The sequence below is a fragment of the Trametes versicolor genome (assembly GCF_000271585.1).
Source record: "Trametes versicolor FP-101664 SS1 unplaced genomic scaffold TRAVEscaffold_6, whole genome shotgun sequence".
NCBI classification, from domain to species: domain Eukaryota; kingdom Fungi; phylum Basidiomycota; class Agaricomycetes; order Polyporales; family Polyporaceae; genus Trametes; species Trametes versicolor.
Window position 1 is genome coordinate 1,642,742 of NW_007360326.1, and position 12,814 is coordinate 1,655,555.

The 12,814-nt window shown below is 57.8% G+C and overlaps 6 protein-coding genes across 6 annotated transcripts; 2 read left to right on the forward strand and 4 right to left on the reverse strand.

Annotated features, from left to right (window-relative positions):
- Positions 1–6: 6 nt before the first annotated feature.
- Positions 7–640, reverse strand: TRAVEDRAFT_47790 (uncharacterized protein; the record flags this gene model as incomplete). The annotated part of the gene is made up of 5 exons (XM_008040186.1): positions 7–18; positions 51–122; positions 184–341; positions 397–454; positions 506–640. 5 exons carry the CDS (start codon positions 638–640, stop codon positions 7–9), a joined length of 435 nt encoding a protein of 144 aa, XP_008038377.1.
- Positions 641–1,099: 459 nt separating this feature from the next.
- TRAVEDRAFT_148907 (ribonuclease III) lies at positions 1,100–2,982 on the reverse strand (the record flags this gene model as incomplete). Its single annotated transcript, XM_008040645.1, has 4 exons — positions 1,100–1,374; positions 1,429–1,546; positions 2,193–2,425; positions 2,476–2,982. 4 exons carry the CDS (start codon positions 2,980–2,982, stop codon positions 1,129–1,131), a joined length of 1,104 nt encoding a protein of 367 aa, XP_008038836.1. The 3' UTR covers positions 1,100–1,128.
- A 786-nt stretch (positions 2,983–3,768) lies between these two features.
- Positions 3,769–5,368, reverse strand: TRAVEDRAFT_58801 (uncharacterized protein; the record flags this gene model as incomplete). Its single annotated transcript, XM_008040646.1, has 10 exons — positions 3,769–3,983; positions 4,062–4,169; positions 4,225–4,314; positions 4,378–4,394; positions 4,456–4,497; positions 4,555–4,617; positions 4,800–5,032; positions 5,085–5,201; positions 5,257–5,274; positions 5,339–5,368. 10 exons carry the CDS (start codon positions 5,366–5,368, stop codon positions 3,964–3,966), a joined length of 738 nt encoding a protein of 245 aa, XP_008038837.1. The 3' UTR covers positions 3,769–3,963.
- Positions 5,369–5,732: 364 nt separating this feature from the next.
- TRAVEDRAFT_168287 (histone H2A) lies at positions 5,733–6,584 on the forward strand. The gene is made up of 5 exons (XM_008040647.1): positions 5,733–5,780; positions 5,836–5,852; positions 5,911–6,059; positions 6,128–6,257; positions 6,310–6,584. Exons 1-5 carry the CDS (start codon positions 5,778–5,780, stop codon positions 6,431–6,433), a joined length of 423 nt encoding a protein of 140 aa, XP_008038838.1. The 5' UTR covers positions 5,733–5,777; the 3' UTR covers positions 6,434–6,584.
- A 468-nt stretch (positions 6,585–7,052) lies between these two features.
- TRAVEDRAFT_58803 (DUF914-domain-containing protein) lies at positions 7,053–8,930 on the reverse strand (the record flags this gene model as incomplete). Its single annotated transcript, XM_008040648.1, has 9 exons — positions 7,053–7,373; positions 7,437–7,518; positions 7,583–7,728; positions 7,781–7,930; positions 7,997–8,129; positions 8,192–8,358; positions 8,417–8,464; positions 8,516–8,562; positions 8,617–8,930. 9 exons carry the CDS (start codon positions 8,928–8,930, stop codon positions 7,285–7,287), a joined length of 1,176 nt encoding a protein of 391 aa, XP_008038839.1. The 3' UTR covers positions 7,053–7,284.
- An 852-nt stretch (positions 8,931–9,782) lies between these two features.
- TRAVEDRAFT_37512 (uncharacterized protein) lies at positions 9,783–11,914 on the forward strand (the record flags this gene model as incomplete). Its single annotated transcript, XM_008040069.1, has 5 exons — positions 9,783–10,094; positions 10,145–10,265; positions 10,582–10,877; positions 10,942–11,229; positions 11,285–11,914. The coding sequence occupies 5 exons, from the start codon at positions 9,783–9,785 to the stop codon at positions 11,912–11,914; spliced, it is 1,647 nt and encodes a 548-aa protein (XP_008038260.1).
- Between the last annotated feature and the right edge of the window lie 900 nt (positions 11,915–12,814).

Sequence of the window (12,814 nt, forward strand, 5' to 3'; positions counted from 1 at the left end):
CAGCAGTTAGGACGCGTTCTTCGCTTATGTGCGTGAAGTGATTTACGCACCTCGGTCTGTGCAACCTCATAAGAGTACATCCAGCCATCGAGCAGGTTTGCCTTGCTTCCATGAAGGCGCTCCTGTCAACCGTGAGGTGTTGAGTGATCACATTCGTGCCCGCCCACCGACAGATGAACAAACCTTATACCCCTCGGCCCACTTCTCAAAGGGCTCAGCCACTGCAGTCTGAAGCTCCTTCGCGACGCTCTCGTGGAGAGCACCCTCAGTAGCAGCCTCCGCGCGCAGGCCTCTGAACGCCATGAGTAATGACGCGCCATCGTCGACGTCAAACACAGAGCCTATAAAGTGAGCGCGTCAGACGTGCATATAGTACTCTGGAAGGCCATAACATACGAGCAGGCGGGGGCGCATTCAGTTGAGCAGCGATGGCAAGCTCTGCCGCGGCACGCGTCTGAGCACCCTAGTTAGCACGGTCGTAACGCAGCACAATAGCTGCACGTACCCGAATGAACGCCGCAATCTCAGTGTTCTCCCCAATGCTCTGTTCCAGCTGTCCATACAGCACCTCTAGGCCCTTCCGGTAATCCTGCGTCCAGAACGAGTTCGAGAATGTGGTCGGGAGCGAGAGCACAGCCATGGCGAGTTGCGCGGTCCGTAGTAGTCGTTAGTCGAGTGTCGTCGGGCGGGCGTCGCGCCAGGTATACGTATGCAAGCTATTCAAAATCGGCGGCCAGCAGGGTGGTCGAACAGGGTCAACCGGAGAGGCGTGTCCGTGAGGCGTCAACTGGCCGGGAGAGGTTATAAGCACCGTGGAGCCTGCGTCCGGAGGCGCAGCGGGGCGTTGGATGTGCGTGGAAGACGTCTGGCGGCAGATGGGTGCCAGCGAGGTGGTGGTATTGAGACAACCGTGCGGGAGCGGTGCTGCACTGGCGCACAGGCTGGCGGCGAGACACTGGACAGGAGCGTACCCGAGTTCACCGCCACTACCAAAGAAGACGACCTGAGACGCTCCCGCCCGGCCAGGCACATGGCCACACACATCCTTCAGAGCACCAGTAGAAACAACACACAACGTATTGGAACGAGAGGTGGTCCTGCAAAATTAAGGCATGTTCGCATTACTAGCTATACGTAGTCCTCTAAATCATCCTGAGCAGCCGACGAGCGCGCGCCAGGCACGCGTATGCCCGCCCGACCAGCACTGCCATACAACACCTCCGAGTCTCCCATCGACACCGGCGCATACGCGCTCTCCGGGGCTGACGCATCGAATAGACCCTCCTTCACATCGGGGAACGTTGACGTCGGTAGCTGCAGCAAGTGTGGGGGCTGCCGCGTGAGATAGAGCCTCAGCAACGAGTCCTCTGCCGCCTGTATGCGGACCGGTCAGCGTGAATCGATGCTGGTTCAATGGACTGCACTTACGCGGTATTCGGCCATTTTCAATGAGCTACCGAAACCCTCACCCAACTGGTCCGCCCCTGAGAAGATGCCAACAACAAAGACCGGCGAATTTGAGTATCGACCGGTCTCTTTGAGCAGTCTATGAATGCAATTGTCAGCGTCTTCTATAATGCGCTCGGTCGATCATATGCGCGGATCCGGAAGCCGGGCTCGAAATTAACGGCGCACAAGGCAGGCACTCGCCGTAAACAGCGGAGTGTATGACCCAAAGGTGGGATACCGCACACCAAGGACCATCTGAAAAACACTACGGAGTCCGAAGCATGCCGCACATCGCACTAGAACACGAAGAGTTGTTTCTCAGATCGCTTGCGCTGGAGTTCTTGTTTACCTGCGGAGCTTAACAAACAGGCGGTACGTGTCGGCGCTGGTGAGAGCCATATCGACCGCCCGAGTTGCCTCAGTCATTGGCTTAGTGTGACCTGCCCAGCCCCATGCGGTAAACGAAGCCCCGAACGCGAGACGATCACAAAACGGCCTATCGTTTTCTAAGCAGCCGTAGCTGTTCGGATCGCCAGTAGAAGCATGAGCAGAACACCGCAGGTTTGCAAATGTTCGCTGATGCCACAACCAGGTCGCACTTAGCCGACAGCCGTTCCGTCGCTGGCCCGTCACGCAGATGCACAGCACGCAAACGCGTCGACGCCGTGTTGTAGGCAGTTTGAAATGTGGAAAACGCGAAAGGACCGTGACAAAGCACAGCATGCACGAAAACGACAGCGTACCTTGAGATCGGCCGTTCCCGCCCATACTTCGCGACCGTCTCCAGCAGCGTCTGCTTTGGATCCCGGAACTTGATCATGCCCCGCAAGTCAACCTCCCGGCTGAAGAAGAACTTCTCCACAAATCTCCGTGCCGAACGTAGTGACCTATACTGGTACACCAATGCGGTAAGCGCTCTTGGAACGGAGGCCAGCGCGTCCGCGTGCAGGACTGCAGCGTTCGCCGTCGTTGAGGGCTGTACGGTGGGTAAGCAAAAGACTGTACACACGAGGAAAACACACGTACTGTCCGCTGCCAGCGCAGAATGGGCGTCACGCCGATTTCGCGCGCGAGGTTGGCACACGTCGTCGGGCCGACGTGTGCGCTCACGGCGGCCTTCATGACGCGGGTCGGAAGGTGCGGGAAGGACGAGTTAACGTACTCCGTCGCAAAGAGGCCCAGGAGGGAGTTGCCAAGAGTCGCGAGCGAGGCATTGGTGGTAGGGAGCGGGCGGTCTGGATGTTGCTGTGTGTGCAGCTGGATGAAGGATGGGTGTGTGCACGCCTGCTCGATGACGTCTGTCGACGGCACGACCGTCGCAAGCCCTATACGATGCGCGAAGGCGGTGAGGGTGGAACGCGGAGGCGGTTGGGAGGATGCCCAGGAGTGTGCGTCGAAGACGGTGGGTGCCGCGTTGGCAGGCTTGCTGGTCCCCTGGCCGAGAGTGTGTTTTGGGAGAGCTTTTAGATGCTGCGAGGACACATGGGCGAGTTTAGCAGCCGTGTTCGCGACCTTCCGTTGCGCATAGCCCATGGATGTTGTCGTCGTCCTCCGCCAGCACGCGCTCAATGTTCAAGACGTTCTCCGCGCTCGCCAAAAAATTGGGACCCAGAGCCCGCCGCGGTCACCTCATAGGACCCCGGCCACCCCCGCGCCGCGCCGACGCCCCCGACCGGCGTCTTTCAGTCTGGCCCCTCTACGCCTCACTCGACACACTCGGTTGCCAACGCCCTCAGTCAGAGTCCGGGAAAGACCATACTTGAACCAACGAGCAAGCTAGCAAGGCTGATTGTGGGCGTTCTACATGCTTGGATTGCGTGCTAAACGCAATTTTCGCATCTGTAGGTTCAATCAAAGCGAAGGGCACTGGCATACTTGTTCCTCGCATCGTTGCAACTTCAGAGATACATTGGCTAATCAATGCAGCCTATTAATCCTGGACGTCCGATACTATACAAAAATGCCCTCATGATCACTATGTAGGCGTAGCTCATCCCAACATACCCAAGGCAATTGCGGGTCGAGCCGTACCGCGTTGCACTGGGTACACGCGCATATTTTGCTACAGGACGGGCATCTTGACTTTCTCACTTCCGGACTTTGTCCCCTCGCGAAAAAAATGGTACCAGATATGATCAATACAGGCCGTGCGCAAGTATGGTACAGGACACGACGGCAGCGCGCAGACATTCCTTCCAATTCCAGACCGTCCATGCGCGTACGAGACAGTAGGTACGCGTATCCCAGATAGAGCAGTCAATGTGGGTCAACCAGTGGAAAACGGGAGCACATTCTAGGTAGGGGTGCGGGTCGTGTGTTGCAGAGCTTGCGCTCGCGTGTGTTTGGGTGGGGGATACAGTTGGAGCAAGATGGGGAGATGGAGAGATGTGGACGGATAACCTACAGTAGAGCAACTTATACAGACGGTGCGATGATACGGAGAGAGCAGAGCGATGCGAAGAACTCGGACGATAGACGGAAGATGAGGCGGGGTGGGGAACGCGACGGCCTGCGTCATGTCGGCAGAAATTGTGCTACCAAGGGGGGGGTGGTCAGTGCACAAATCATAACGGAGAGCACTGAGGCGTATAGGTAAGGGGAAAGATGCTCACCCGCTTCGGTGTACATTTCCTGTGGCGTGCGCTTGAACGCGGCGATGCCGAGGAGGACGAACCCGGTCAGAACGGCGATTTCGAACAGTATCCACAGCGTGGCCCAGACTGTGTTACAAGGCCGTCAACGGACGCGAACGCGAGAGACGAGAAAAAGACGTACCATGGGCAGGGATACGAGGGTAGAGGATGCCCCACTGTGTCGCATCCGAGTCGTTCGCTTTGCGGAAGTATTTGTCGTCCGCAATGTCCCCTGCGTCAAATGTCAGAACCGTTGTAGTGTGGCTGTTGGGCTAAACGCGCGCCAGGCACTCACAGACGACATACAAAGCGCTAGAGAGAGTACGATCAGAATACGTACCGTATTGACGCGCACGTAAATGGCTGGACGTACTTCATGACACCCACGAATAAGCAGTACCACCGGAGCGCCTGTCTGTACTTGTACGCTTCGTCAACACTCGCTCTCTCGTAAAGATACGAGGATACGAACGCATGGTCGATAAACCAGAACCCGACGAGGAGGCCTTCGTATACCACAGTCAGGAGGATTGTGCTGTCCCGGGGCAACGGAGCGCGAAAAGGCAGTGCGTATATGGGTGGGCCGTAATCGGATGTCCATCAAGGTATGGCCACGAGGCAAAGTTCACACCGGCGTGAAAAAAGACAAGCATCCATGAGACGATATCTGGTGAGCTGGCGAGCACAGTATGAGGTTGAAGAGGTAGGTAGACGTACAGTTTATTGCGGACGAGGGCGAGGGGCGCAATGAGACCGACGCCGAGGACGAAGCTCATGATCTTGGAGACGAGGGTGTCGAAGCCGGCCATGATGAAGAGGCCGCCGAAGATGGTGGAGCCGACGTAGCCTGCGGCGAGAATGGTGGGCGGGTGTCCGCCGGAAACGATGGTGCAGCCACCCATGTCGGGGTCTATGCAGACTTTCATGACAGAGCCGCCTGTTAAGATGGCCTTGGGGACGTCTAGGACGACATTTATGTGCCAGAGGAGTAGAATAACGCACTAAGGATATGTGGCATAGCTCATGCCATCCGATGGTAAAGAGCTTGAGAGGGTTGATGATTACCCTGGCTCCGGGGATATTCCAGAAGGCGAATATGACGACGGCATAGACCACGATCTGCAGGAATGATATTGGAGCGACCGACAAAGGACAGAAAGGGCAGGTAACCTACGACGTAGAGCACTGGAACCTAGAGAGATCAGCAAAGGGCGTATCAGCAAGCGAGTAAGAGGAATGGAAGAAGCGAGACGTGCCTGGTCGTGGGTGGGCGCGACAGGGCTCATGTGGTGGATGGGGATGGGGGGAGCGATGGGCGGGCGGGGAGAGTACGGAGGGAGGGACATGGCGAGCAGGGTGTGCACAGTTTTAATAGAGCAAACGTGCGGGGGCAGCCCAGCGAGAGCATGCACGCCTCTGCAGTGCGTGGACGAGTGCTGCAGAGGCTCCAGCCGAGTGCGGGGGAGTGCCACAGCCACAGCCACATGCCGTTCTCGCGCGTGCTTCAAGCGCCCATGTTCACAGACGCGTCCGTCACGTGCGCACGCGACCTTTGTTTACTCGCCGGCGGAGTTCCAACTCGACACGCGCTATATAAGCCCTGGACGCCTTCGCGTCCGCCAGCCCAAAGTCCTTCTTCCTCTCCACCACTACCCGCACGCCCCACTCACCCTCTACCACCTCTATCTCGCACAAATGGTACGCATACGCTGGTTACCTCAGTTATACCTCGCATACTGACCAAAATCCTCAGTCTGGCAAGGGAAAAGCGTACGCGACCTCCAACTCTGGAATACACGTTCCATACTTATCTCTCAACCCTCGACAGTGGCAAGTCTTCCTCTGGCAAGGCTGGTGGTGAGGCCGGAAAGTCGCAGTCGCGTTCCGCCAAGGCGGGTCTCCAGTTCCCCGTCGGTCGTGTTCACCGTCTCTTGAAGAAGGGCAACTACGCCCAGCGTGTTGGTGCTGGTGCCCCTGGTACGTGATATTGTTCTGGATGCCCAAGGGCCCATATCTGAGCCCTTTCTCACGCATTTGTCACGTAGTCTACCTTGCTGCGGTCCTCGAGTACCTTGCGGCTGAGATCCTCGAGCTCGCTGGTAACGCGGCTCGCGACAACAAGAAGCAGCGTATCGTGCCCCGTCACCTGCAGCTCGCCATCCGGAACGACGAGGAGTATGTGTCTTATCAGTGTTTGATATACGTTCTGATATTGACCGTCACTTAGACTGAACAAGCTCCTCGGCGATGTCGTCATCTCCCAGGGTGGTGTCGTCCCCTTCATCAACCCCGAGCTCCTACCCTCAAAATCCAACAAGGGCAAGAAGGAGGGCGCCTCCCAGGAGGTGTAGATGCTCCTTTCTCCGCTTCGTCTCGTCTATCTCGTATCCTGTTGGGAACTGTAATTGTACTTTGTCGTATGTGTCTCTTAATGATTCTACCATGCCGTGTATTATGATCGCAACCCTTGGTGTGCATCGACTGCAGGGATATTAGCCTTATGCCCCCATCCTATGCAACTGCGGTCATCCTACATCGAAAGTGCATCTGCGAGCATGTGTCTATTGTGCCAGTGGTTCGGACACCCTATGTTGACATGGTGTACGCTTTGTATTAGGCAGGTGTGCCTGAGGTCTCTCCCTATTATGAAAGCGTAGGTTTGAGCACTTGCACTCGCCGAGCCTCTTACCACGGCTATCTGGTAAGTCGTTTCATATCTCTGCAGCAACATAGAGACTATCCGAACATCGCCCATATATGTGTCAGCATATTAGAGTAGCACCGATGGCCCCAACGAAATTGACCGATGAGCAACAGGAAAATATGTTTCGGTGGGCGGTTTTCGAAAGACATCAAGGTGTAAGGAGTTGAACTGTGCGTTCTACCCTCGGAACCTGTGCATTCACAATAAGTATAGAAGCACTATACAACATGATTTATTGAAGATTTATACAGTGCAACTTGTGCAATCGCGGTTTGTGTCAAGGAGTGGGTTATAACTGAACGACTTGCCGTCCGCGTCACAGAGCCCACGAGCAAAACACCCGGCGCAACCTGTCTTGTACAGCTTGACTCTGGTGCATTTCGGTCTTCGCCGACAGATCGGGACACAACTTTGTAGCGATCGCGCCCAGTCGTGGACCCCATTGATAGGATCAGAGGAAGTACAAGTACAGACCCGTCCAGCAAGATGTGAGTGCGCCTACACCTGTCCCGCGATGCGGGTGTTTGCGCCGTTGCGCTGAACGACGTACTCGGGCGCGCGGGGCTCCAGCTTACCCTGTTCCTCCGCTAAGATGGGGCAGATAGGTGGGTGAGCACGGCGTAAGGGAAGACAGCGAGAGCGGGACGTACGCGTCGCGTGCCAGAAGTAGATGATGAGCCCGAGCAGGACGACGGCGAAGGCGGGGAAGTACAACCAGTACACGGAGAAATGCTGCAGCCCAAGCATACAACGTTAGCATACAGCAATGAGCGAAGGAGAAAGAGCAGCGACGCACGTAGAGGAAGAGCCCGAAGAGCAGCCCGTAGAAATCGCTCGAGAGCAGGGAAAGGTTGTAGTACGCGGAGGATGCCATGCGGTACAGGATCGGCGCAACCGTGTACAGGATGAACATCGCCGCGGTGTATGCGACGAGCAGCCCGACTGCCCCGGTGCTGTCAGCGCGCGCGAGGGATAGAGGACGAAGGCGACTCACTCGTCTTGCCGTTCCAGCTGGCTTGTGTCATGTCGTGGTGCTCAAGCCCTGCGGCCTGAATGCCGTTGATGATCATGCCCCACATGCCAAGCTGCCCGACGACTTCGTACAGCGGCGAGCGCCGCACGAAGAACTCCTCCGTTGCGTTGGCTGTGTGCGCACGGGCCCGTTAGCGTTCATTCGTCGAGACTGAGAGAGACGGGAGAGAAAACGCACTGAATCCATAAAGTGATGCGCCGATGAGCATGAAGACGTCGCCCTTAGCGCGATTGAGTTCCGGCCAGTCCTTGTCGGTAATCTCGTCCGAGGCAACTAACATGCCCAGGCCGCCTATACATATCACCACACCCTACGCCAAGGAATCAGCTGGTCGGTTCTCCCGCGAATATATGGTACCGGGGCTGCACATACCAGGATCTGCGTCCAGTGGTACTTCGGGCGCATGTATATCCAAGAGAAGAGGAGACAGACAGGGATCGCCCATGCGTCGAGGAGCATGCACGATAGCAGTGTCGTGTACTGATACGCCTTCACAACGAGGAAGTTGCCCTCGACGTCGCATGCGGCCAGAATAATGTCTACAGAAGTGTTAGTTGGATGAGTCTCCGGACGGACCCAAGTTCTATAAGTGCGCACATTTCCAGCCATCCTTATAGATCATCTTGAGCCATCCTACGAATCCGTCTACGTACCAGGTAAGTGGGCTTGTACACCAGGAGTTTTAAAGTAGCTTACACTGGTATATCGTGTACGGCGTATAAATTAAGCATAGAGAGAAGTACCTGTGCGGCCGATCAGCAATGGCCCGGGCTTTGGACATTCGGGTGTGGACTCACAGGAAGAAGGTCTGCGTAGTAGGCAGCTTCCAGTTGCGGTTCTGGAGCTCTGTTGTCGTCACGTTCGTACACGTTATGCAGAGCGAGACGACCTGGCCAGCGAGGAGGGAGAGGATGAACCGCTTGGTCCACAGGCTCACGAAGCGTCTCCATACGCTTCGCACGAGAGCTAAGGCGGACGAGTAGTCAAGCGGCGGCCGTGCAGAGGGCTGTATCTGCGCATGGGTGGCCTCTGGAGAGTCGTGGAGAGAGGGGACGTCGAAGGGGCTCTCGGCGCGAGCGGTTTTGATGTCCTCTGCGTACGGGGTCGACATGATGGAAGGGAGGATCGTGCGGAGTGCTTGAGAGCTCCGGGGTGGTCGTGATAAGCAAGGAGGTCGGGGCCTGTGGCGGGGGCTAGCACGACGTATTTACGAGAGCAACAGGGCCCAGAAAACTCTCTGAGGGAGGAGGGAGACAGAACTCAACCCACACTGAGCCGGCGCAGACCCGCCATATGCAGCATTTGGATGATCGGGGAACGATCGACTCAGCGCCTATCTGCAATTTGTTATCAGTTAGCTTGCCCCCGCGGGAATAAATTTAATATGACATTTAAGATCCAAATGTGAATGTTATTTATGTTTCCCACGCATTGGGGCGGTGGTGGGCGTCTGGGCTCGAACGGCACTCACACTCGCACACTCACCTCCGACAACTGGACAAATGGCCACCGCCCCCGAGGACAGTGGTGAGTACGACCATTTTCTCTCGTTTTCGTCCTTCCCATTCCCTTTCGGAGGCAGGCAGCGTTGAGGACTCCGCAGGTGGATGGCCCCTTCCTCTTCAGACGTGTTTTTTGCAGCTAGCTAGCGTCCCGTGTCGTCGCCGTCGACGTCGTCAATACGAGAACGTGTCGTCGAACAACTTCCGTCTTCCAGCCTCCAGGAAGAGTGTATGCGTTCGGCTGCTGACCTGCAGCCTCGCCTTGTACGCGTGTATCATCCACAGCTTCCTTTTTTGCAGCTAGCTAGCCCACCGTCCCCGTTCGTCGTTCAGAGCGCGCTATTGCCTCTGGATCACCATCGGCCGCTGACAGACCCACGCCCGCCCCACCTGCGCATATACTCATGCCTTGTTTTCCCCCATAGCGCGTTACGGCGACCGTGCCCATTCCTCCAGAGACTATGAACGCGGCGGCGGCGACCGCAGGCACCGCGAGGCCCCTCGTGACCGCGACCGCGACCGCGAACGCTATGAATCACGCCGCCATTCGGAGCGCGACCGAGACCCGCGCGAAAGAGATCACGGCCGCGAACGCTACGGCCGCGGCGGTGGAGGCGCAGGTAGTGGAGGCGCAGGCGCGGGTGGCGGTACTGGTCGCGAGGATTACGAAGAATATGCACGGCGTCACCGCGATGACGATCGCCGCCGCGAACGCCGCGGAGGAGGGGGAGACGACGACCACTCACACCGTAGGCCACCGCGTGATGACGACCGTGGAGGGCGGGGGAGGGGGAGGGGCCGGGATGCACTAGGCACACCCGAGAGGAGGTCCCCGACGCCATCGGACGCAACGCCGCTGTCGCAGCGAAAGAGGAAGGCCAGTGGTTGGGATGTACACGCCCCTGGCTACGAGCAGTATACTGCCATGCAAGCTAAACAGACAGGTGAGCCGGTAGTCCACCATGAAGCTCCCGTTCTTTCCGGCCGAGCTGCTCTCGCTTCGGTTGCCCGACTTGGGCACAACTGCACTTCCTGAGTTGGACACAACCCGTCGGCTGATGACGTGCAATCTGTCCGGAAGCGGTTACGTTATTGCCACTGGCTAAGTGTTCCCTGAAACGCTAGCCGTCCTGAACAAGGATATGTCATGGGCATGTCCAGCATTGCCATATGAATCTGAGCAGCGGCTTGGCTGGATGGAGCGAGCAATGACGCACAAGCTTTCCGAGAGTGCTAATCAGTTATGCTTCTTCCCATCAGGACTATTCAACTTGCCTGGAGCGAACCGAACGCAGATTCCACCCATCCTCGCCATCCCTGGCCTGCCTCCCCCCATGCCTGTCAACACATTCGGCATGGGAACCGGGGTCAATCCTAACCTGTCGAGACAGTCTCGCCGTTTGTACATCGGGAGCATCACGCCCGATATCAACGAGCAAAACTTGACAGACTTCTTCAACTCCAAAATGAAGGAGATGAACCTGGGGACCGGCGCGCCGGGCAACCCGGTCTTGGCTGTTCAGTGCAATTATGAGAAGAATTATGCATTTGTCGAGGTGTGCACGCGGTTTTACGCCATGTTCGATATTCTGGATCGTCTGATGATTTTGGTTTGTATAGTTCCGCAGCGCAGAAGACGCCACTGCGGCGATGGCCTTTGACGGTATCATCTTCTTGAACGGCCCGCTGAAGATTCGTCGACCGAAGGACTACGGCGGTCCTGATATGTTGGCCAACATGCACGTCCCAGGTGTGGTGTCCACGAACGTTCCCGACTCCGCAAACAAAATCTTCGTCGGCGGGTTGCCGACCTATCTCAACGAGGAGCAGGTGATGGAATTGCTCAGCAGCTTCGGCGAGCTGAAGGCGTTCAACCTGGTGAGAGAAAACGGGAATGGGCCGTCGAAGGTACGCATTGAATGGTCGGTCCATATGCACCAGGCACTGATGGTTTGCGCCACAGGGCTTCGCGTTCTTCGAGTACGTCGACCCTAGTGTGACGGACGTGGCGATTCCATCCCTGAGCGGGATGGAACTCGGGGACAAATACCTTGTCGTCCAGCGTGCCTCGGTCGGCGCGAAGCCGGGACAGTCGCCGATCCCTGGCATGGGCATGTTCGACATGGCGCCTGAGATCCCCAAGCCGATCATGCCCGTAGGGGAGCGCGACCTTGAGGCCATGCAGGACCGGATCCTGCTGATGCTGAACATGGTCGTACCTGAGGAGCTCTCGGACGACCAGGAGTACGGGGACCTCTACGAGGATGTGAAAGAGGAGTGCGAGAAGTACGGCACAGTCGAGGACCTCCGTATCCCGCGCCCGGTGAAGAAGGACAAGGCGAAGTGGGGCGAGGGCCGCGAGAGCGCAATCGCTGCGCAGCGTGCGGACGAGGCGGCGGGCGTCGGACGCGTCTACGTCAAGTTCCACGACCCGCGTGCGGCCGCGAACGCGCTGAAGGCGCTCGCTGGGCGCAGCTTCGCCGGCAGGAGCATCATTGCGACGCTCCTCACGGACGACGCGAACACGACCCCGCCGCTCAATCTCATCTTCGCCCCCCAGCCGGACGCCCCTCCGCCCCTCCCGCAGGATTGAGCCCCGAACACACCCGGCCTCCTCGGTCCTCGGTTTCTCTGGTCGATGCCAATGCCAAAATGGATGTGCGCATCCGGTTGGTGGCCCGGGACGGCAGCGAGCGGAGCGGGGCGGGCCAATGCTAGTGTCGATCGTCGGCTACTTGATCGGAGGCGGGGCATGGACGCGTGCGCAGGTGTGTGCACCGTCCGTTTGGTTGCCGGCCTCGAGGTTATGGAGTGCGTTTTGCTGAATGTTGCGTATTTGTCCGGTGTGTTGCGTGTATGTACGTTGTTCCCGCTTACTGCTATCTCACTCAGCGCTTTTCTCCCTCACGTTCCAACGTCCACTCTGCAACCGGTTGAGACCCGCGAAGTGCTGTCTGACAGCGACGGCAGCCGCCCGTGAAGATTGTCTCGAGACCCAAGCGCGCGAGCTGCAACGCGGATTGAACTTGCTCCAAGCAGCAATCTTCCGGCACAACTCGATATCACAATCAGGGCGCAGGAGCAAAGGGACGATTTACTGAATACACCTGCCACACGCAGCAGCGATCTATCAGGCAGAACACACCGCTGACTTGATCCCTCCATGCGTCCCGTCAAGCCGGACGTGGGTCGACGTCGACGTCCTATGATGTCGATATCGCGATGGACGCTCACGCCCCCGCCCGCCCGGAGACTCGGAAGCGTCCCGAACGGTGCTGGGCCCGCGCTGCAGGAGAAGCTCGCGGGAGACCTAGGCCGGAAGAGGACACATGAAGAGAGAAGACCGGGCGAAGCCCCGCGAACGCCTCTGCATCCGCGCCCGCACCCGCACGCGGGGGGTTCTCGCTCGCGCTTGGCGTGCGGCGCTCCGAACGCGGTTGGGCCCCATCGCCCAATGTCCGTTCGGAATCGCGCTGGGTGGGCGGGGCGCAAG

Excerpts from the sequence above, each read along its gene's own strand:
- TRAVEDRAFT_168287 (XM_008040647.1), top strand. Across the intron at positions 6,060-6,127 it reads TGTTGGTGCTGGTGCCCCTG|TCTACCTTGCTGCGGTCCTC; the intron begins GTACGTGATATT and ends TTTGTCACGTAG. Across the intron at positions 6,258-6,309 it reads GCCATCCGGAACGACGAGGA|ACTGAACAAGCTCCTCGGCG; the intron begins GTATGTGTCTTA and ends ACCGTCACTTAG.